This window comes from Hyla sarda, chromosome 9 (genome assembly GCF_029499605.1).
Source record: "Hyla sarda isolate aHylSar1 chromosome 9, aHylSar1.hap1, whole genome shotgun sequence".
In the NCBI taxonomy this organism is placed as follows: Eukaryota; Metazoa; Chordata; class Amphibia; order Anura; family Hylidae; genus Hyla; species Hyla sarda.
In genome coordinates this window covers 23,878,756-23,902,462 of record NC_079197.1, presented here as the reverse complement: position 1 = coordinate 23,902,462, position 23,707 = coordinate 23,878,756, and the positions used below count along the sequence as shown (strand labels likewise).

Below are 23,707 nucleotides of genomic sequence, written 5' to 3'. Positions count from 1 at the left end.
TTGTTGGTTTAGTTCTGATACACACAAAGGGAATAAACATGTGTATAGCAAAACATGTGTTACTGAAATCCTTTTCTGTGAGAAATAACTTCATTTTCCTGTAATATTTCAGGACTACCATCATTTACGGCCATGACTGTATACAGATCATCAAAGGGGCTTTACAGTGTTACTGATTTTAGTCCATGGAGATGTAACCAAGATCTTCATCGCCCTGTATAGATCTGGATGTAGCAGTCACATTGTACAAGGCACGGACAGCGGCACTGGACAGAGCAAGATGGCTGCTGCGTGCAACGTATTTATAATGCCCTTTGAGTTTAATGGGAAAGCCACATGCTTTTTCGGCCACCCTTCATCTGGATATGGAGGCATCCTCACCTGGCAGAACAGGAGTCCCTCAGTGTCCTGATAAGCAGGATCCTCACCCATCATACATAGATATATAGGTCTAATGTGGGAAAACCCACAAAGTGTTTTAAAGAGTCCGGTGACTGGATACAGGGACAGTGACACTATACCAGCTGCAGTCTATAGAGACGTCTACTAGCCTTAGCGTTTGATAATTATAATTTTATAACAATTATATGAGGTCGTTACTCATTATAACCGCATCGTTCTCAGTACTTCATCATACAGTGTCATGTGAATTATTTTTTTTACAGATTAAGGTGGATTGTGAGAAGTCAAAGGACACATGTCCATCTCCTGAGTGTGTCCCCTTCCTGGGAATGATGATATATATATGAGTTTACATAGCAGACTACAGGTACGGGGGTCACCGACTGTCCAGATGGTCCATTGTATTATACAGCAGATAACAGTATCTATTAAGGGGATCACACTTAGAACTATACCAAGCGATCAATGGCAGTTCAATGGCCGACCTCTGCAGTCTTCTCTAGGTCGTGTCTGGCTACACATTTTATGCAGGCTATTCAGATAAATGGTCATACATGGGCTTGCTGGGTCCACCAGAGCGGCTCATAGAGGGGAGGCACAAGCAGACCCCTCTCTATGACATCCACATGTCAATAAGGGATAAAAGCAGGTTGGGTTCTTTAGATATTCCCTTTGATAGATGTAAATGCACCCAGGTTAAAAGGGTACTCCGGTGGAAAACATTTTTTTTTTCAAATCAACTGGTGCCAGAAAGTTAAACAGATTTGTAAATTACTTCTATTTAAAAATCTTTACCCTTTCAGTACCTTTTAGCAGCTGTATGCTACAGAGGAAATTGTTTACTTTTTTAATTTCTTTTTTGTCTTGTCCACAGTGCTCCCTGCTGACACCTCTGTCTGTCTCAGGAACTGTCCAGAGCAGCACAGGTTTGCTATGAGGATTTTCTCCTGCTCTGGACAGTTCCTGATACGGGCATTAGGTGTCAGCAGAGAGGACTGTAGAAATGCAAAAAAAGAAATTCAAAAAGAAAAGAATTTCCTCTTTAGCGTACAGCTGCTAATAAGTACTGGAAGGGTAGTGATTTTTTTAATAGAAGTAATTTACAAATCTGTTTTACTTTCTGGCACCAGTTGATTTAAAAAAATGTTTTCCACTGGAGTTACCCCTTTAGGGTGCGTTCACAAGCTTTTTGTTTTTGCGGGTTTTCCGCTGCGTATTTGAAAGTGGGCGGGCTCTTCTCGGCTGTCCGTAGCAGATTTTCCGTGGCTGAATTTACGCTGCGGAAAATCCGCGCAGTCCCTACTGACTTCAACGGGGCTTGCGGCGGACTTTCCGCAGCGTAAATTCCTCCGTGGAAAATCTGCTGCGGACAGCCGAGAAGAGCCCTCCCCCTTTCAAATACGCAGCAGAAAACCTGCAAAAATAAATAGCGTGTGAACGCACCCTTAAGGTCTAGGACTCAGAGCCTACAACTTCTGGCATGGCTGCCCATAAATGTAAAAGAGGCATCATGGATTCCACAGTTAGGACAAGCACAGGTTCTACTGCATACAGCAGTGTTTCCTAACCAGGGTGCCTCCAGCTGTTCCAAAACTACAACGCCCAGCCTGCCCGGACAGCCGAAGGCTGTCCGGGCAGGCTGGGAGTTGTAGTTTTGCAACAGCTGGAGGCACCCTGGTTAGGAAACACTGCCCTAGGGATTTGTACACACACACACGCCTGTATTCTTTTCTCTCAGGCTCTCTGAAAGGCTGTCCAGGCATGCTGAGAGTTGCAGTTATGCAACAGCTGGAGGCATCCTGGTTGGGAAACACTGACATACAGAATGGAGAGTAACAATGTCAGCTGCCGCCTCCAGAGCCAGCCAGTCAGTCCAGGTGAGAGCGACCACCTGAGCCCAATGTGCATCTCTTCTCTATCCACGGTACGAGATCATACACTGCACACAGGAGACAGATCGCAATAAAACATGGGGGGGCACTCAGCCCGAAACTGGAAGTGGGTGCTGGATTCTAAACACAGTGGAAATGCCACATACTTGAATGTATTAAAACTATTTATTTAACAACATGCATTTGCTGAATTGTTGTTTTTTTTAATTTTTTTTTCCAAGTTTAGTTTCTAACAAAAATTTCAAAAAATTTAAGGTACTTGACTTTTTTCCTGACATCTGCCAAATATCTGAAGACTTTGTTCTATTGTGCTTAATGAATAAAACATATTTTGTGGTCTAAAGGTGTGAACTATGTCCTTCGTGTTTGGGGAGGTTCACCGGGCGGTGACCTCACAGCAGGTAATAAATGGATGCGGGGGGCTAAAGCCCCTTTGGTTGGACACTTAAAATAGGCATTTTCAATATGGATGTAATTGACCAGTGGGCACCTTAATATATGACGGCTGGGGTTTTGCTGAGCCGCAGCTTTCTGTAGGGACCGACTTTTATCATGTTGTCTGCGCATAGATAGAGATTAAACAAACCTTATGCAAAGGATAAGTGGAACAGTTGCCCATAGTAACCAGATTCCAGTGTTAGTTTATTTTATTTTTTTTAATGAAAATTTCCAAAAAAATGAAAATTGTAATCTGATTGGTTGCTATGGGAAACTGCTCCACTGCTCCTTTGTATAAGGTTTGCTAAATCTCCCTCTGAGTGTACTTCACTTGCTAGACACTAAGGACCTGGGGGGTATTTCACCCACTAGTTACCATCAACTGTGGGTGAGGGGCACACCTACTAGACACCAGGACCCGTAGAGGCACTACAACTACTAGACACAGGACCCATAGAGACACTACACCTACTAGACACAGGACCCGTAGAGGCACTACAACTACTAGACACAGGACCCATAGAGACACTACACCTACTAGACACCAGGACTCGTAGAGGCACTACAACTACTAGACACAGGACCCATAGAAACACTACACCTACTAGACACAGGACCCGTAGAGGCACTACAACTACTAGACACCAGGATCCATAGAGGCAATACAACTACTAGACACCAGGACCCATAGAGGCACTACACCTACTAGACACAGGACCTGTAGAGGCACTACAACTACTAGACACCAGGACCCGTAGAGGCACTACACCTACTAGGCACCAGGACCCATAGAGGCACTACAACTACTAGACACAGGACCCATAGAGGCACTACAACTACTAGAAACAGGACCTGTAGAGGCACTACACCTACTAGACACAGGACCAGTTGAGGCACTACAACTACTATACACCAGGACCCATAGAGGCACTACAACTACTAGACACCAGGACACGTAGAGGCACTACAACTACTAGACACCAGGACACGTAGAGGCACTACACCTACTAGACACCAGGACCCGTAGAGGCACTACAACTACTAGACACCAGGACCCATAGAGGCACTACAACTACTAGACACAGGACACGTAGAGGCACTACAACTACTAGACACAGGACCAGTTGAGGCACTACAACTACTAGACACCAGGACCCGTAGAGGCACTAAAACTACTAGACACCAGGATATGTAGAGGCACTACACCTACTAGACACCAGGACACGTTGAGGCACTACACCTACTAGACACCAGGACCTGTAGAGGCACTACAACTACTAGACACCAGGACACGTAGAGGCACTACAACTACTAGACACCAGGATACGTAGAGGCACTACACCTACTAGACACCAGGACACGTTGAGGCACTACAACTACTAGACACCAGGACCCGTAGAGGCACTACAACTACTAGACACCAGGACCCGTAGAGGCACTACAACTACTAGACACAGGACCCGTAGAGGCACTACAACTACTAGACACAGGACCCGTAGAGGCACTACAACTACTAGACACAGGACACGTAGAGGCACTACAACTACTAGACACAGGACACGTAGAGGCACTACAACTACTAGACACAGGACCCGTAGAGGCACTACAACTACTAGACACCAGGACCCTTAGAGGCACTACAACTACTAGACACAGGACACGTAGAGGCACTACAACTACTAGACACAGGACACGTAGAGGCACTACAACTACTAGACACAGGACCCGTAGAGGCACTACAACTACTAGACACCAGGACCCTTAGAGGCACTACAACTACTAGACACCAGGAACATTTGAAGCATGACTACACACAGACACCAGGAACTGAAGTGGCACTACACACACTAGACAATGGATGTGCATTAAACCCATAAGACATAAGGGACTGAAGGGGCACTACACCTACAAGACACCAAGAACTGAAGGGGCACAAACCCCTTTCCACAACCGGGGCTAGGAGACACTTCACCTACTAAACACATAGGCTCAAACACCATACTGGTAAAGTTGGTCGGTTTCTGCCACAGGCACTACAAGAGCTTGCACTACCATAACATTTAATTTGCTGTGAAGGGGTTAACACGGTCCTCTCTCCAGGGATTTACCTTGAAGTCCCGCAGAATTGTATTACTCTGTTAAAGGGCAGAGGACGCTCTGTCAAGCAGCATTAATCTCTCTGCTTCAGCTGGTTGAACTTCAATGTCAGCGCGAGATCGTTTTCATTACAAGTGCCAGAAAACTTGGTGTCACAAATGTATTATCTGCGGGCGGGCAGGCTGGAGGGCCATTTGTAAATGTTATTAAATCCTGCGCCGCCTTGTAATTGAGCTATACGTGACGGCTGCGCAGGATTTACAGGACGGACTGTAGCACCCATACACAATCACTGTCCTACACTTCTCCTCTACAGACTGTCACACTTTATCGGAGTGTCGCACTCACCTGCACAATGACGTGACCTCTAGATCAGTGGTCTCCAACCTGCGGACCTCCAGATCTTGCAAAACTACAACTCCCAGCATGCCCGGACAGCCAATTTTTTTTGTCTTTTTTTTTTTTTTTTGTTGCTTATATTTATTTTATTAATTTATTTTATTTTCAATGTATTCATTAATTCCTTTAATTTTTTATTTTATAAAAAATATTACCACTTCATGTGAACACAGCCTTTTGCACACCCAGCAGCTAAGCTCATAACTGGCCTGTTTAACATATGTGTTCACGCGTATCGCTATTTTTGTAGCAATTTCCACAAAATTGTGGCGAAACTGCAACAAGAACCCAACATGTGAACACGACCAAATACCTGCACTGGAAATTTGCTATTTAAAAATTATATTGTAATAATCCAACTATAACCCACAGCCCATTTAAGATGAGGACAATCTGCTAACAGCAGCTAGGTGATTGTTTTTAAAGGGGTTATCCAGGAAAAAACTTTATATATATATATATATATCAACTGGCTCCAGAAAGTTAAACAGATTTGTAAATGTCTTCTATTAAAAAAATCTTAATCCTTTCAGTACTTATGAGCTTCTGAAGTTAAGGTTGTTCTTTTCTGTCTAAGTGCTCTCTGATGACACCTGTCTCAGGAACCGCCCAGTTTAGAAGCAAATCCCCATAGCAAACCTCTTCTAAAGTGGGCGTTTCCCGAGACAGGTGTCATCAGAGAGGACTTAGACAGAAAAGAACAACCTTAACTTCAGAAGCTCATAAGTACTGAAAGGATTAAGATTTTTTAATAGAAGTAATTTACAAATCTGTTTAACTTTCTGGAGCCAGTTGATATATATATATATAAAAAAAAAAAAAGTTTTTTCCTGGAATACCCCTTTAAGTAAGTGAATGTTTATTTTCTTCTCTAGGAAGAGTAATAAAGCATAAAATAAAATGTACTTGCCTTATACTTCTTGCCCCAGTCCGGAGGAGGGGGGCTGTAACATTGCAGCCATGATTCTCTACTGCAGTGGTCTCCAAACCGTGAACCTCCAGCTGTTGCAAAACTACAATTCCCAGCATGCCCGGACAGCCGAAGGCTGTCCGGGCATGCTGGGAGTTGTAGTTTTGCAACAGCTGGAGGTCCACAGCTTGAAGACCACTGCTGAACTGTATCATAGTCAAAGTCTGACTGTTGTCTGTTTCCAAGGGTAACCAGAATTTATTTATTTTTTAAATGGATACAAATAATCGGGAAAAATCTCTAAGACAACTGTACATGAGTTACCCTTTAAACCTGACAAGGTTTAACCCCCTTGTTTTTTTACATTTTTTTTATGCATCACACGTATTCAGACCCCCATCCTCTCCGAAGCTGCTGACATCATCAGGGATAGCGGCGGCGGCGGAGTCACACTTCATTACTGGATATAACACGTTGATATAAAAATATTAATCTCACCCAGATTTCCACAGTGAATGTGTTATGTACTACGAGATCCGTCTCACAGCTCCAGGTACAAAATGTCTCTAAAAATTCACGATGTAAAAATTTAAACGTTTTGTAAAAAAAAAAAAAATTATAAAAAATAAAAATGTTCATCATCCCATCCGATAACTGAACCACATGGGGCGACATTCTAACAGATCTTCATCACAGACATTTCCATTAGTGGATATGACATTAATGTAGAGGGCCCTTTTATTTGTACAGACCTAATCTGTTTATAGGCATTACATTCTGGAGAGCAGCGTCGCACAGACGAGCGTTACATAACCCATCTCCTCCATATGCAGGAGTACCCAGCGCCAGTCCACTTGACAAGCGTCCCCGCCACTCAAGAGCTGCGGGAGTGATGGCTGCCACGCTCGACTCATTACTGGCAGCACTTCAGGCTCCTCCAACCTGTCACCTCCAACAGCAACATAATCACCAAGGGAAATCAGGGAAAGCTTAAAAATATAAAACTTATATGTATATATATACAGTGATCCCTCTACTTACAATGGCCTCAACATACAATAGTTTCAACATACAATGGTCTTTTCTGGACCATTGTAACTTGAAACAAGACTGCCATACAATGCTACAGACAGTCCAGATCTGTGAAATATGTTAATGACTGGAAGAAATGACCAATCAGAATGGGCATTTACTAGTAAATCCCCTGTATTACTAAAGTGTATGCACTGAATTCCTGTCTGGTAGCGCCCCCTACAGTACAGGGAGGTACTAAATGTTCTGTACTACTCTCAACCTATGCCACAGTTAGCTGCCCCTTTGGACACCAGGTGAGGGTGGCTCCATGTTACTTTTTTAGGACACTGTGTACTGTACAAGACCCTGAAGAAGCTCCTGTCCTCTACATAGACAGTGATTACAGCTCCCAGCAGATCTTTCTTGCTTTTATATAGAACTTGCTTTATCTGTATTAGTTATCTACTTATTTTTTCTTTAATCCTCACTTTTTCTTATTTTTGGATGACGTTTTGGGGGCTTTAGAACCAATTACCAGGTTTCCATAGAGTTATGGTGTCAACATACAATGGTTTCAACATACAATGGTCGTCCTGGAACCAATTAATATTGTAACTTGAGGGACCACTGTATATATACTGTATATGCGCTTCTGTCTTGCAGTAAACACAAAAAAAAAGCACAGTCTTTAATTCCCCGGCAGAGTCACATAGGACTTAATGTATTTGCACCCTCCGAATAGGAGACATTCACAATAGCAGTCGTGGACACACCTGAAGGGGGACAAAACACTCCCAATAGGGGACAACCAGGTTTATGTGCCGCAAATTATTCCTTCATTTCCTCATCCCCCGTTCTTCTTACTTCTTACCTGGCCAGCAGGCAGTGATGAGTGACGCTCCTCTGCGCTTCACTCAGTGAGGACAGTGATGGCCGTGAGCAACGGCAGCAGCCCGAAATGATGAGTGACGTATGGAGCGTCACTAGTCACAGCTGTCAGCCGCCGTTGCCCTCATTGAGTAAAGCACAGAGGAGCGTCACTCGTCATTGCCTGCTGGCCAGGTAGGAAGTAAGGAGAACAGTGGGATGAGGAAACGGGGGAATGATTTGGCATTACTTACCTAATTAATTATATTGTTGAGATTTTTTAAAGCCTTATTACAGTGTAAATTTTTTTATTTATATTTAGCTTTTTATCGTATTTTGTAGGTAATTACACTCTGGAGTGAGTACAGAACAGTATTCCATCATTTAGAAAGATGTTTAAGCCTTTTTCCCAATAGGGGACATCTCCCAATAGTGGACACTTTTTTATTCCCCGTGAGTGTCCGCTATTGAGAGATTCTACTGTGTATATATGTGTGTATATATATATATATATATATATATATATATATATATATACACACATATACATACACACACAGTGGGGCAGAAAAGTATTTAGTCAGCCACCAATTGTGCAAGTTCTCCCGCTTATAAAGATGAGAGAGGCCTGTAAGTTTCATCATAGGTATACCTCAACTATGAGAGACAGAATGAGAAAAAAAATCCATTAAATCACATTGTGTTCTCTGTCCTCATCTCATTACCTGTATTAATGGCACTTGTTTGAACTTATCAGTATAAAAGACACCTGTCCACAACCTCAAACAGTCACACTCCAAACTCCACTATGGCCTAGACTAAAGAGCTGTCGAAGGACACCAGAAACAAAATTGTAGTCCTGCACAAGGCTGGGAAGACTGAATCTGCAATAGGCAAGCAGCTTGGTGTGAAGACGTAAACTGTGGGAGCAATTATTAGAAAATAGAAGACATACAAGACCACTGATAATCTCCCTCGATCTGGTGTTCCACGCAAGATCTCACCCTGTGGTGTCAAAATGATCACAAGAACGGTGAGCAAAAATCCCAGAATCACACGGCAGGATCTAGTGAATGACCTGCAGAGAGCTGGGACCAAAGTAGCAAAGGCTACCATCAGTAACACACTACGCCGCCAGGGACTCAAATCGTGCCAGACGTATCCCCCTGCTTAAGCCAGTACATGTCCGGGCCCGTCTGAAGTTTGCTAGAGAGCATTTGGATGATCCAGAAGAGGATTGGAAGAATGTCATATGGTCAGATGAAATCAAAGTAGAACTTTTTGGTAAAAACTCAACTTGTCGTGTTTGGAGGAGAAAGAATGCTGAGTTGCATCCAAAGAACACTATACCTACTGTGAAGCATGGAGGTGGAAACATGCTTTGTGGCTCTTTTTCTGCTAAGGGGCCAGAACGACTGATCTGTGTAAAGGAAAAATGAATGGGGCCATGTATCATGAGATTTTGAGTGAAAATCTCCTTCCATCAGCAAGGGCATTGAAGATAAAACATGGCTGGGTCTTTCAGCATGACAATGATCCCAAACACACCCAGCAAAGGAGTGACTTGTAAAAAGCATCTCAAGGTCCTGGAGTGGCCTAGCCAGTCGACAGATCTCAACCTCATAGAAAACCTTTGGAGGGAGTTGAAAGTCCGTGTTGCCCAGCGACAGCACCAAAACATCACTGCTCTAGAGGAGATCTGCATGGAGGAATGGGCCAAAATACCAGCAACAGTGTGTGAAAACCTTGTGAAGACTTACAGAAAACGTCTGACCTCTGTCATTGCAAACAAAGGGTATATAACAAAGTATTGAGATGAACTTTTATTGACCAAATTCTTATTTCCCACCATAATTTGCAATCAAATTCTTAAAAAATCAGACAATGTGATTTTATGGATTTTTTTTCTCATTATGTCTCTCATAGTTGAGGTTATAACCTATGGTGACAAGATGAGAGAGGCCTGTCATTTTCAAGTGGGAGCACAATTGGTGGCTGAGTAAATACTTTTTTGCCCCACTGTATATATATTCATTGCAAGACAGAAGCTGACAAAATAACATGGCGGCTGACAGAAGGGGCTGCAAATCATCTGTAGCCCAGGGTTTGTATCATGTCCTATAGGTCAGTGTTCTCCAAACTGTGGACCTCCAGATGTTGCAAAACTACAAATCCCAAAATTCATTGGGAAATTTGCTCTACCACAAGGTTCAGACCGGGCAGACTGTTTAAACCCACTCTAAAAACCTAGGGGAAGGAGATTTATCAAAACCAGTGTAGAGGAAGAATGGTGCAGTTGCCCATAGCAACCAGATTGCTGCTTTCATTTCTAAAAAGGCCTCTGAAAAATGAAAGAAGCAATCTGATTGGTTGCTATGGGCAACTGCACCACTCTTCCTCTACACTGGTTTTGATAACTCTCCCCCTAGTACTTTTCCTGCTCACATAGATTACCATGGCTGCTCTCTGACATATTCCACATGGCGGACATCTTTCCTACAGGTTCTCCCAACCCCCTCCTCTCATTGATCCTTATGGGGCTGCTGGGATTTGTAAAGGAGATAATGGAGACGCTGGTCCCCGCATTCAGGTCAATTAAGAATCCAATCCCAGGACATTCTTACGGTGTGCTCTCGTATGCGTCTGGTTAAGAAGTTTTACGAGAGGGAAAAGGACAGAGTAGAGCAGGACGCTGACACAGCACTCGCCTACAGTAATGCCTCTTCCATTTTCTGGCATCTCTTTTTCATGAGCCATTAGAGTAGTGTTTCCCAACCAAGGTGCTTCAAGCTGTTGCAAAACTACAACTCCCAGCATGCCCAGACAGCCAAGGGACAGATGGCCTTCTCCGCCTGCGACTTACAGGGGTATTCCAGGCAAAAACATCTTATCCCCGCATTCTATGCCTAGCTGCATCTGCAGTTTCGGAAACCGCCGAGCTTCCAAGATGGGGATGTCACGTCACGCCCCCTCCATTCATGTCTATGGGAAAGGGCGTTGCGGCCATTACGCCCCCTTCCATAGAAATGAATGGAGGGGGTGTCACGCCCTGGTCTCGGAAGCCAGGCGGTTTCCGAAACTGCAGACGCAGCTAGGCATAGAATGCGGGCTGCTGCAGGGAGATCAAACATCTTATCCCCTATCCTTTCGATAGGGATAAGATGTTTTTGCTCGGAATACTGCTTTAACCGCAAGTTTTCCTGTTTCTTCCCTGTTTTCTTCTCTGGTCCGTGCGGGGAGAACCCCGTAGCTTTGCCATCCCCCCAGACTGGCACTTTACTTGGCTTGCAGCCCCTCGCATGGACCCTTGTTGACTAGCCAGGCTAGGGCTTCCTGCACCTGCATACCCCTATAGCATGCTCCTAACGTTCTGTTGAACCCCCTCAACTCATTGGCCTCCTCTTTGTGCCTTCTGAGACTTGTCCTTTATGCACGTACTGTTGCTCCTATTATTTTATTGACGGTGGTTTATGTTCTGGGGGGAAGGGGGGGGACATCTTGGTTGCTGGGATGGTCGGAGTGGGAGTTGAGGGTGGTATGGAAGGGGGGAGCACTGTTCCTCTATGTTATTCAGTTGACACCCTAGTGCATACAAAAAATAATAATATGGGTACCTATTATTTTTATCTAATACTTATCTCTTAAGCCTACAAATTGGGACTTAACGGTTGGCACTTTGAGGTCGATTAGCTCTTCTGTATCTGGTCAAGCCTAGTAGTGATAGTTGTTGGGGGAGGGGGATCCTGGATGGGTTCAAGTCATCATGCTTTTCCTTTTCAGGTGTGACAGGTCTTGTGGGCTATACTGTAATTGCTCCTACACGGGTATTTTATTAGTCTTCTCCTATTGGGTACTTTACAACTTCACATAGTCTTAGAGGGTGGGGAGCGGTGTTCACTTATGTAGGACTTATTGGCCCTCATTTACTATTCTAAACCCGACTTGTTTTGTCGGGTTTGTCGCAGACATCGGGCGCCAGTCTGCGACATGATGCAACATTTTTTCCCGACAGACCCGATGTGGATTCTCCCAAACCCGAAAAAGGGGCGTAACCCGACATTTCTGAGCTTTCCCATGTATTTATAAAGGTTTCCAACCCAAATTTGTTGAATTGTTGTGGATTTTTTCCCAACAACTCAGAGGAGTTGGAAACCAAAACCCACGTGCGACAAACAGGATGCAACATAATAATAAATATCAGGGGGGAAAAGCAGTCGGGTAAGAAAGCAACATAGACTTACAACCCGATTTTCTAAGTAAATGAGGGACATTTTGTTCCTTGCAGTTTTTGGTGCTTAGGAAGTCTACAGGGCAAGGACCTTGTGTTCCCCCAGGTGGATGTTGGGAGGCTTGCCCTTTATGGAGGGGGGTTTGTTTTGCTTAAATGGGTTGGGGGGGTTGTGTTTTCTGTTGGCTCTCACTCTTTGTTTATCTGGCTCCCCTTTTTCTTATCCTGGTACCTAGTTGTCCATGATAATAGTCTCTTGGAATGTTAAGGGGCTGAGGTCCCCCCATAAACGCAGCTTAGTTCTTCACCATCTAAAAAGATTACCCCCTGACATTGCTCTCCTACAGAAGACACATTAGGCTACTGAGGATTTTTGTAGTATGAGAAAATGGGTGGGTCGGGCAGAGGGTCCCCCGGCGGTTGATCACAAAGCAGGAGTATTGATATTATTCCATAAATCCTTTTCTTATGAAGTCTTGTTTGTTACTGCCGACACTGTTGGGTGGTGTCCATATCAAAACAGCCTCTGATGACTTAGAAATTACAAATGTCTATGGCCCTAATTCCGGGCATATCTTCCTGGGGGATGTAGCTGGTAGAGTGGCCCTGATGGTACTCTCTCATAACGCAATTGCTGGTGACCTTAATATGGTCATGCATCATAGTGAAGACAGACGAAACAATAGATCTTCCCCACCCTTACCTCGACCCTCTGACTCTTTACTACACCCTTGGGCAGCGGGATTTGGTCTGACTGACTCCTTGAGGGCTCTCCACCGCGACGAACGTGACTTTAGCCACTATTCTCACTCACATGACTCATGGTCCAGACTAGATTATTACTTTATAACTGATTCTTTACTCCACAGGGTTGACCGTATTTCTTTAGAAGATCTAGTGATCTCAGACCATGCTCCTTTACTCCTTCACCTGACTGATTCCATTCCCCATGGCACAGATTTTCTTTGTAGATTCCCATCCAGCCTAGCCAGGGATGAACAATTTCAGGCATTATTGAAAGGCTGGTGGATGGAGTTCTCCACTGATAATGTAGCCCACGTGTCCAACCCCCAATTGTTTTGGGAGACCGCGAAGGCTGTCCTGAGAGGACGGATCCTCGCTTACACGTCTTCTCTGAAGAAGAAGATATCCTCCACATTCAGATCCTTGGGTACGACTCTCCAGCAGGCATACACGGCCTTTCTTGCCGTCCTGACTGAGGTCTCTAAGATAAACTGGGTCACAGCCAAAGCCTCCTATGATGATTGGCTTGAACGGCGTCAGAATTTGAAACTCTCTCTATCTTTGAGGCCTCTCTCTTCCGGTTCGGCAATAAGCCGGGGCGCATGTTGGCGATATTTGCCAAAGGAATCTCCCCTCCCTCCAATATCACGGCCCTAAAAGACCATACTAACACGATCCACAGGGACCCTAAAGGCATAACGGAAATTCTCTCACGTTACTTTACAGATCTCTATTCCAACCCAATGACCGAGAGGGGATCATTTGAGCCTTGTTTTACTCTGGGATCACTACCCTCTCTTTCAGTAGAGGAGAGGAATTTCTTAGGACAGCCGATCCAAAAGGAAGAGTTGGACAGGGTGATTAAGGGTTTACAAGCCAATAAGGCACCTGGCCATGATTTTTTTTTTTCCAGGGATTTTTACAAAATTCTCTCCCCGGAAATCGCCCCTTCTCTGCTATCATTATTTAATTCTTACTATTATTTTAATTCTTACTATTCCGGCCACCTCCAATACTGCCTACTAGAGATGAGTGAACTTACAGAAAATTCGATTCGTCACAAACTTCTCGGCTCGGCAGTTGATGACTTTTCCTGCGTAAATTAGTTCAGCCTTCAGGTGCTCCGGTGGGCTGGAAAAGGTGGATACATTCCTAGGAAAGAGTCTCCTAGGACTGTATCCACCTTTTCCAGCCCACCGGAGCACCGGAAAGCTGAACTAATTTATGCAGAAAAAGTCATCAACTGCCGAGCCGAGAAGTTTGTGACGAATCAAATTTACTGTAAGTTCGCTCATCTCTACTGTCTACATAAACATTCTGCCTTAACTGGGAAAATATCTACTTACTCCTGGAGGGTATAGACCTATCTCTTTTATCAATGTTGTTCTTAAAGGGGTATTCCAGGAAAAAACTTTTTTTTATATATATATCAACTGGCTCCAGAAAGTTAAACAGATTTGTAAATTACTTCTATTAAAAAATCTTAATCCTTTCAGTACTTATGAGCTTCTGAAGTCAAGGTTGTTCTTTTCTGTCTAAATCCTCTCTGATGACACCTGTCTCGGGAAATGCCCAGTTTAGAAGAGGTTTGCTATGGGGATTTGCTTCTAAACTGGGTGTTTCCCGAGACAGGTGTCATCAGAGAGGATTTAGACAGAAAAGAACAACCTTAACTTCAGAAGCTCATAAGTACTGAAAGGATTAAGATTTTTTAATAGAAGTAATTTACAAATCTGTTTAACTTTCTGGAGCCAGTTGATATGTAAAAAAAAGTTTTTCCCTGGAATAAGCTGATGTCGAAAATATTAGCTGATAGACTGGCGAGGATCTTGCCTCAATTGATCTCCCTGGTTCAGGTAGGATTTGTTACCGGGCGCTCTGCAGTGACCCACATTAGGACTGTATTGCCACATTAGGACTGTATTCGGTGTTGGACGATGTCCATTTGCACCTTGATAACCATCCGACAGGGGCCATGCTTTCTAGCGACGCCAAAAAGGTGTTCGTTAATGTCCGGTGGGAATGGTTTCCGGGCCCCTTCCTGACGTATCTCCAAGCCTTATACGCTACTCTGTTAGCTCGTATCCATATCCCTGGCTTCCTCTCAGTACCCTTCTCCCCGCAAAAAGGCACCGTCAGGGCTGTCCTCTGCCTCCCCTTCTTTTTAATTTAGCAATTGAACCTTTGTTGAGGAGATTGTTGAAAGCCAGGGTTGTGGAGGACATTCGGGTTAGGGGCCATACATTCTCTCATGCATTATTTGCAGATGACCTGCTTCTCTTTCTAGCTAACCCTGGACGAGATTTGACCTGGGTATTCGAATGCCTGACTTTGGAAGGATGACGGGTTTTAGAATAAATGCTTCAAAAAGTGTTCTCCTTGACCTCGCCCCAAGGGTTGCCTCTACTTCTGTGGATTCCCTTCCGTCGCCAATAACTATCACTAGATCATAGTTTAAATACCTGGGCATCTGGGTGGGGAGAACCCCTTCCTCCCTTTATTCTTTGAACTTTACCCCTTTATTGCGTAAGATTGCTGATGAGCTCAGGCGCTGGACTTCGTTACCATTACCTTTACTGGCTCGATGCCATCAGATTAAGATGCTGAGTTTCTCAAAATTACTGTATCCACTGCAGACGATTCCGGTTCTGCTCAAACGAGTTGGCGTCCAATTCCTTTCTGCAAATTCTTGGTGGGCCAACAAATGACCGCATATAGCTTTCAGCAAACTTATGCTTCCGAAAGACAAAGGGGGAGTAGGGTTCCCGGACGTTCGTCACTACAATCTGTCATGCCTCTATAGACACTGCATTGACTGGTGACGTGATGAGGCATGGTATTTTAACACTTTTTTGGAATCTTATATGGTCTCACTGTGGTCCTTGGCAGGGACTTTTCACACTAAGTTCGTAACCCTCCCACCCTATACTCGTAAAAGTGTCTTACTCAGATACCATAGTCGCATGGAAACAATGCCAGGGGTTGATGCACTTACCTTTCTCTTTATCTAAACATATACCCTTATGGTTTCACCCTCCCTAAGACACCGGACCGCCCGGACAGACTAGAACACTGCCCTAATTGTGGGGCTTTTTGCACTGACTTGCTACACGGCTTGGTGACGTGTGACAAGTCCACCACTTTCTGGACTGACTTATTCTGTCTTCTATCCCGTAGGCTCAGGGTCACTCTAACAGTTTTGACGTCACTAATTGTCCTTTATGTTGATCCAGAGGCTGTATCGCTTACCTTACTTCACCACACCATAATACTAGTGAAACCTTTCAATTCCACGTCTTGGAATCTTACGAGGGCCATTTCGGGATCCTTGGGCAGGTTGCGGGTATCCTTCCTAATAAGTATAGCCTTTTTGGATGGCAACTTTCCTCCATTCTTTTGCTGCGAATGAGGAGACCTCACCTTTCCACTTCTATTCTTTGCATTAATAGGACAATATTATAGAGTAACCACTGGTTGGATTGAGAGCCAAAATAAGATTTATATAAGCTTACTGCACTACTTGAGAGTGAGGTTGCTGTAAATGCCGAGTGAGGGGTTTTCTTTTGGGGAATATTTTATTGGGAGGGGAGTGAGACTGACATTCATGTCTTTTCCCTTTTGCATTTGGAGAAAAAAAAATATATAAATAAATATATACAAATAAATGAATAAAACTTGTGCAACAGTGCCACCCCGTGGTGTCCTAAAACAGCTAAAGTCATTTTCTGCTCTCCAATAATACCCGGATCATGAAGACAACAAACCAAGTGCAACTGCAAGAGCAGGTTCACACTGAACAGACCGGCTGCAAATCTGCGCAGATAAAATCCGCATAAACTGACTATTTGAGAGGATATTATAACAGTATAACAGAGGACCGCCTTTTTCGATGTATGTGTTACTCTGGCTCAGCAATGGGAGGCATGGGGGGGTCTGCAGGACGGTACGATCATGGGACCCCCAGTACTTAGCAGAAGAAGAAAACTGTCTCTAGCGCCACCTATTGGTAGCTACAATAAGAGTTGCTGAACCCAAATATAATTAACCCCTTAAAGGGTACCTCTCATCAAATAAACTTTTGATATATTTTAGATTAATGAATGTTGAATAACTTTCCAATAGCATGTTAATGAAAAATATGCTTCTTTCTATTGTATTTTTCCCAATCAGTCCCGTCAGCAAGCATTTCTGACTCATGCTGGAGTCCTAAACACTCAGAGCTGCCAGCCTGCTTTGTTCACAGCCAAACAGGCTGTGAACAAAGCAGGCTGGCAGCTCTGAGTATTCTCCTTTGTGAACAAAGCAGGCTGGCAGCTCTGAGTGTTCTCCTTTGTGAACAAAGCAGACTGGCAGCTCGTAGTGTTTAGGACTCCAGCATGAGTCTGAAATGCTTGCTGCCAGGACTGGTAGGGAGACCCCTAGTGGTCATTTCTTCAAAGTGGAAAATTAAATAGAAAGAAGCATATTTTTTAATAACATGCAATTGTAAAGTTATTCTGCATACATTAATCTATAATATATCAAAAGTTTTTTTGATGAGAGGTACCCTTTAAAGAGGTACTCCGGTGGAAAAAGAAATGTTTTCAAATCAACTGGTGCCAGAAAGTTAAACAGATTTGTAAATTACTTCTATACAAAAAAATTCAATCCTTCCAATACTTATCAGCTGCTGTATGCTCCACAAGAAGTTGTGTAGTTCTTTCCAGTCTGACCACAGCGCTCTCTGCTGACACCTCTGTCTGTATCAGAAACTGTCCAGAGCAGAATAGGTTTTCTATGGGGATTTGCTCCTGCTCTGGACAGTTCCTGACACGGACAGAGGTGTCAGCAGAGAGCTATGTGGTCAGACTGGAAAGAACTACTCAACTTCCTCTGTAGTATACATCAGCTAATAAGTACTGGAAGGATTACGATTTTGTTAATAGAAGTAATTTACAAATCTGTTAAACTTACTGGAGCTAGTTGATATGAAAGAAAAAAAAAATGTTTTCCACCGGAGTACCCCTTTAAGGACCGGGCCAATTTTCGTTTTTTGCACTTTCGTTTGTTTTTTCCGCCTCGCCCTTTAATAGTCATAACTGTAATTTTTTTTTAAATGTACACACCCATATGAGGGCTTGTTTTTTCTGAAAGCAATCATACTTTGTAATGATGTTCTTCATTTTTCCATAACATATGCTCCAAAACAAAAGTTAAAAAAAAATAAAAAAAAACATTTGTGAGGTTAAAATAGAATAAATACATAAAAAAAAAAAGGTGCAATGCGGTCAAACCAACATGCTATCTTGATACTTTAGGCCGGCGTCATTACAACAATACAAAGACTAACATTTTCCATAGAGACTCCATACACCAGCTGGATCTCTTCAATAACAACCAGCGCCCCCCAGAGCACTATAGCACAAATTTAAGTGAATAGCTTAACAAATGACAAAAACTTTTATTAGTTGGTGGAAAAATATTTTTCCTTTAGTTTAAACTTCCCACATTACAGTTTAATAAGAGGGCCCAGCACAGTTTAGAGGCAAGTTCTCCAAACCGTGAACCTCCAGCTGTTGCAAAACTACAACTCCCAGCATGCACGGACAGCCAACGGCTGTCCGAGCATGCTGGAAGTTGTAGTTTTGCAACAGCTGGAGGTCCACGGTTTGGAGACCACTGTGTTAAAACACTGGCCCCTCATCTGAACACAACGGCGGCCATTTTTTCCTTCAGGAAATGCGTGGAATCACCCGAGTATAGTGATACCTTCAGGTTAAATTTCCAAAAATGTCCGCCTTCCTTCCCTGCCCTTCATTTTGAACTTGATAATTCTGCAGAATTCTCCAGACAATTGTTCCAAGATGATCCAAGTCCACCACGGCCTTATGGTCAAGTCACCGGCTTGTCACAGGCCGCAGGAGACGCCATTTTGTCCCGATCCTCTGGCTGGCTTGACTCCTCCCCCTTCATACTGTCGTCCAGCATCAGTTCCAGCGCCTCCTCACCCACAACCCGAAGAACCTTCTCTCCTTTGGAGGCCAAGATTTCTTCAATATTCCTTCAATGTAGAACAATGAAGAAGATCAGAATAAGACAACCTAAAATCCAGAGCGTCCCAAAAGCCTATGGGGCACGACATAGGGACAGTAAAATTATTTCCCCTTAGATCAGACCTCTGCACTCTATGGCTCCTGAAACTACAACTCCTATCATGCCCTGTCAGCCTGTAAGTTGCAGTTTCACTATAGACAGAAATAGGATTTGTACTATCATATTACAATTGCGCCTCTAGGTGGTGCTGTTGTCTATGGAAAACTTCTATAAATGTTTATATGAGATGACATCATAATGACATGTGAACCTCAGGAACTATCTCTATTGGGAAGAAAGGGTCCTGTCCTAATTTAAATCCTAATTTAACCCACCTCTTCCCTTCCAGGTCTGAGAACCAGCCCAGGTTGTCGGCTATAATGTGATGGTTCTGGCATCCAGGACACTTCACGATCACCACTCCGTTATGATAGGCGACTTTCGAGATCTTTTTCATCGATCTTCTTGAGCAAACCTGATGAGAAAAGAAAATATATTGTAGTACATACCCGGTATTACATTACATTATGGCGTCTCATCTCTGTGTCATATGTCTACGTAGAGTCAACGCAGCTCATGAAATCACTCATCAAACTGGTTGCTAGAGCTACCGCCTGCTACACTGTACACTGCGTCACGTCTGCCCGCTATACCGTACACCGCGTCACGTCTGCCCGCTATACCGTACACCGCGTCACGTCTGCCCGCTATACCGTACACCGCGTCACGTCTGCCCGCTATACCGTACACCGCGTCACGTCTGCCCGCTATACCGTACACCGCGTCACGTCTGCCCGCTATACCGTACACCGCGTCACGTCTGCCCGCTATACCGTACACCGCGTCACGTCTGCCCGCTATACCGTACACCGCGTCACGTCTGCCCGCTATACCGTACACCGCGTCACGTCTGCCCGCTATACCGTACACCGCGTCACGTCTGCCCGCTATACCGTACACCGCGTCACGTCTGCCCGCTATACCGTACACCGCGTCACGTCTGCCCGCTATACCGTACACCGCGTCACGTCTGCCCGCTATACCGTACACCGCGTCACGTCTGCCCGCTATACCGTACACCGCGTCACGTCTGCCCGCTATACCGTACACCGCGTCACGTCTGCCCGCTATACCGTACACCGCGTCACGTCTGCCCGCTATACCGTACACCGCGTCACGTCTGCCCGCTATACCGTACACCGCGTCACGTCTGCCCGCTATACCGTACACCGCGTCACGTCTGCCCGCTATACCGTACACCGCGTCACGTCTGCCCGCTATACCGTACACCGCGTCACGTCTGCCCGCTATACCGTACACCGCGTCACGTCTGCCCGCTATACCGTACACCGCGTCACGTCTGCCCGCTATACCGTACACCGCGTCACGTCTGCCCGCTATACCGTACACTGCGTCACGTCTGCCCGCTATACCGTACACTGCGTCACGTCTGCCCGCTATACCGTACACTGCGTCACGTCTGCCCGCTATACCGTACACTGCGTCACGTCTGCCCGCTATACCGTACACTGCGTCACGTCTGCCCGCTATACCGTACACTGCGTCACGTCTGCCCGCTATACCGTACACTGCGTCACGTCTGCCCGCTATACCGTACACTGCGTCACGTCTGCCCGCTATACCGTACACTGCGTCACGTCTGCCCGCTATACCGTACACTGCGTCACGTCTGCCCGCTATACCGTACACTGCGTCACGTCTGCCCGCTATACCGTACACTGCGTCACGTCTGCCCGCTATACCGTACACTGCGTCACGTCTGCCCGCTATACCGTACACTGCGTCACGTCTGCCCGCTATACCGTACACTGCGTCACGTCTGCCCGCTATACCGTACACTGCGTCACGTCTGCCCGCTATACCGTACACTGCGTCACGTCTGCCCGCTATACCGTACACTGCGTCACGTCTGCCCGCTATACCGTACACTGCGTCACGTCTGCCCGCTATACCGTACACTGCGTCACGTCTGCCCGCTATACCGTACACTGCGTCACGTCTGCCCGCTATACCGTACACTGCGTCACGTCTGCCCGCTATACCGTACACTGCGTCACGTCTGCCCGCTATACCGTACACTGCGTCACGTCTGCCCGCTATACCGTACACTGCGTCACGTCTGCCCGCTATACCGTACACTGCGTCACGTCTGCCCGCTATACCGTACACTGCGTCACGTCTGCCCGCTATACCGTACACTGCGTCACGTCTGCCCGCTATACCGTACACTGCGTCACGTCTGCCCGCTATACCGTACACTGCGTCACGTCTGCCCGCTATACCGTACACTGCGTCACGTCTGCCCGCTATACCGTACACTGCGTCACGTCTGCCCGCTATACCGTACACTGCGTCACGTCTGCCCGCTATACCGTACACTGCGTCACGTCTGCCCGCTATACCGTACACTGCGTCACGTCTGCCCGCTATACCGTACACTGCGTCACGTCTGCCCGCTATACCGTACACTGCGTCACGTCTGCCCGCTATACCGTACACTGCGTCACGTCTGCCCGCTATACCGTACACTGCGTCACGTCTGCCCGCTATACTGTACACTGCGTCACGTCTGCCCGCTATACTGTACACTGCCACACATACCTGCTGTATGCCACATTACATCTTCCCGCTATATTGTACACTACATCACGTCTGCCCACTATACACTGTCACATGTGCCCGCTGTACTGTACACTGCGTCACGTCTGCCCGCTATACTGTACATTGCATCATTTTTGCCTGATGTACACTGGGTCATATGTGCCTGCTATAATGTACAGGGTGATGCCCCCTTGCATATACACAGAGACACTGGGAGTCTGACATTAAGCAGCTTCTCGTTCTTTTTACTACTGAGGTTCTAGGCGGGAAAGTAACGCATATGACTGCACAGCTCTGTTCAGGGCAGTACCCTCCGGGTAGCGCTGCTTCATGGGCTATTACAAGTGGGCACTGCCATCTGACACTCACGCTCTGCAATATGGTGTCACCCTCTTCACCTGGCACAGTCTTCTACGGTGTCACCCTCTTCACCTGGCACAGTCTTCTACGGTGTCACCCTCTTCACCTGGCACAGTCTTCTACGGTGTCACCCTCTTCACCTGGCACAGTCTTCTATGGTGTCACCCTCTTCACCTGGCACAGTCTTCTACGGTGTCACCCTCTTCACCTGGCAGAGTCTTCTATGGTGTCACCCTCTTCACCTGGCACAGTCTTCTATGGTGTCACCCTCTTTACCTGGCACAGTCTTATATGGGGCGCTCTGCTGGTAAGTCTGGTCTGCCCCTACCTTGCAGGTGTACACGAGCTGGTAATGGGTGGACTGGACCTTCCCCACAGGCTGGGGCTCCGCGGCCCGGGTACAGAGGCGCCTCCATGCGGCTGTAGTCCGGCAGTGTCCGGTAATAGATGCGGACGGGCGGTGACAGATCGCTCTATGCTCCCCCAGGAGTGTCCGCCCCTGCCTCACCCCAACACGGGCAGCGAGTCCCCGACAAGCGGCCACCAGTCTCCCCCTTCCCGCATTCAGCATGTTCCTTCTCTGTTTTCGGCACGTGACCGGTAACGGTCTCTTTGCGGGCGGAAGTACAAATCCGCCATCTTTCTTTAGGGCAATACTCTTGATGTTGTGTTCACACACCATGTTTTTTAATAAGTCACATTTAGAGAAACAAAAGCACCTGAAATTGTTAGCCGTTTTTGAGACGTTTTTGGCCACTTTTTTTTTTCAAAGGCTAAGTGTTTTTTTCAGCTACCCATACGCATCCCACCAAGAAAGGGGCGATGATTAGGGTTTCCACCCAGCCGGTATTTTAATGCTTCTGCTGGTAATTTTGTAGAAAAAATATGCAATAGCCGGTATTTTTTAGGAAAGAGCCCCCCGCCACTGCACATAGAATCAAATGATGCGCCCTTAGCCCCGTTGCTCTGGTTCTGCAGCAGCTGCCAAAGCTCATTGTTGTAAGGTCAGGGGTAGGGGGTATCCTACGTTCCCCCATTGCGCCAATTCTGGCGACCTGTTCCTCCGGCGCTGCTTGGCTCCCTGCTTCTTAGGCTCGGAACATCACACTATGGTCAGCGTATCGCAGCGACGTGATGATAGGCTGAGCGCATTGTCATGTATGGAGCCGGGAGAAGGCGGGGCCTGAGTTCCTTACTTGACACTGAAAAGGTTTGTGCCGCAGTTCTCATTTAATTATGTAAATTACAATGGCAGGTATTTTTGGGTAAGAAAGTTGGCAACCCTAGCGGCCCCCCATGCTCCACTCACCTGGGGTCCATATGAGTTGTCAATCCACCGCTGCACCCGCTGTGGACCTCACTGCCAGACTCCGGAGGCTGGGGGGTTAATTTGCCGATACTGGAGAGGTATGTGACACGACGTGTCTGGACATGGACAGAGCTTCCTGTGATGTCACGGATATATAATTAATTATGCAAATTATCATGGCCGGTATTTTTTTGCAAGAAAGGTGGTAACCCTAATGGTGATGTATACTGTGATGTAGTGCAGTGATCCCCAGTTTATTTCAATGGTCCAAGCGTAGTCACCTAGTCATTACTTTCAGGTCATTTCCTGCTGGTATGCGCTAATTTAACCCCTTAAGGACCACAGGTTTTTCA

General features: G+C 45.8%; 1 protein-coding gene across 3 annotated transcripts in view; it reads right to left on the bottom strand.

Moving 5' to 3' along the window:
- The window catches only part of DNLZ (DNL-type zinc finger), a 127,872-nt gene extending 105,045 nt beyond the window's left edge, over positions 1 to 22,827 (bottom strand). Inside the window, exons 1-4 of one of the 3 annotated variants that reach the window (XR_008848025.1) lie at positions 22,374 to 22,768; positions 19,399 to 19,538; positions 18,681 to 19,031; positions 18,241 to 18,537 (exon numbers count right to left, since the gene is read on the bottom strand). Coding sequence is in view for 2 of the 3 variants with exons in the window: in XM_056540996.1 (XP_056396971.1) it covers positions 18,863 to 19,031; positions 19,399 to 19,538; positions 22,374 to 22,727 (663 nt within the window). In the remaining variant the exon portion in view is untranslated. Of the gene's footprint in view, positions 1 to 18,240; positions 18,538 to 18,588; positions 19,032 to 19,398; positions 19,539 to 22,373 lie in introns of those variants that run through there. The other 2 variants (XM_056540996.1, XM_056540997.1) reach the window with 2 other exon arrangements.
- Between the last annotated feature and the right edge of the window lie 880 nt (positions 22,828 to 23,707).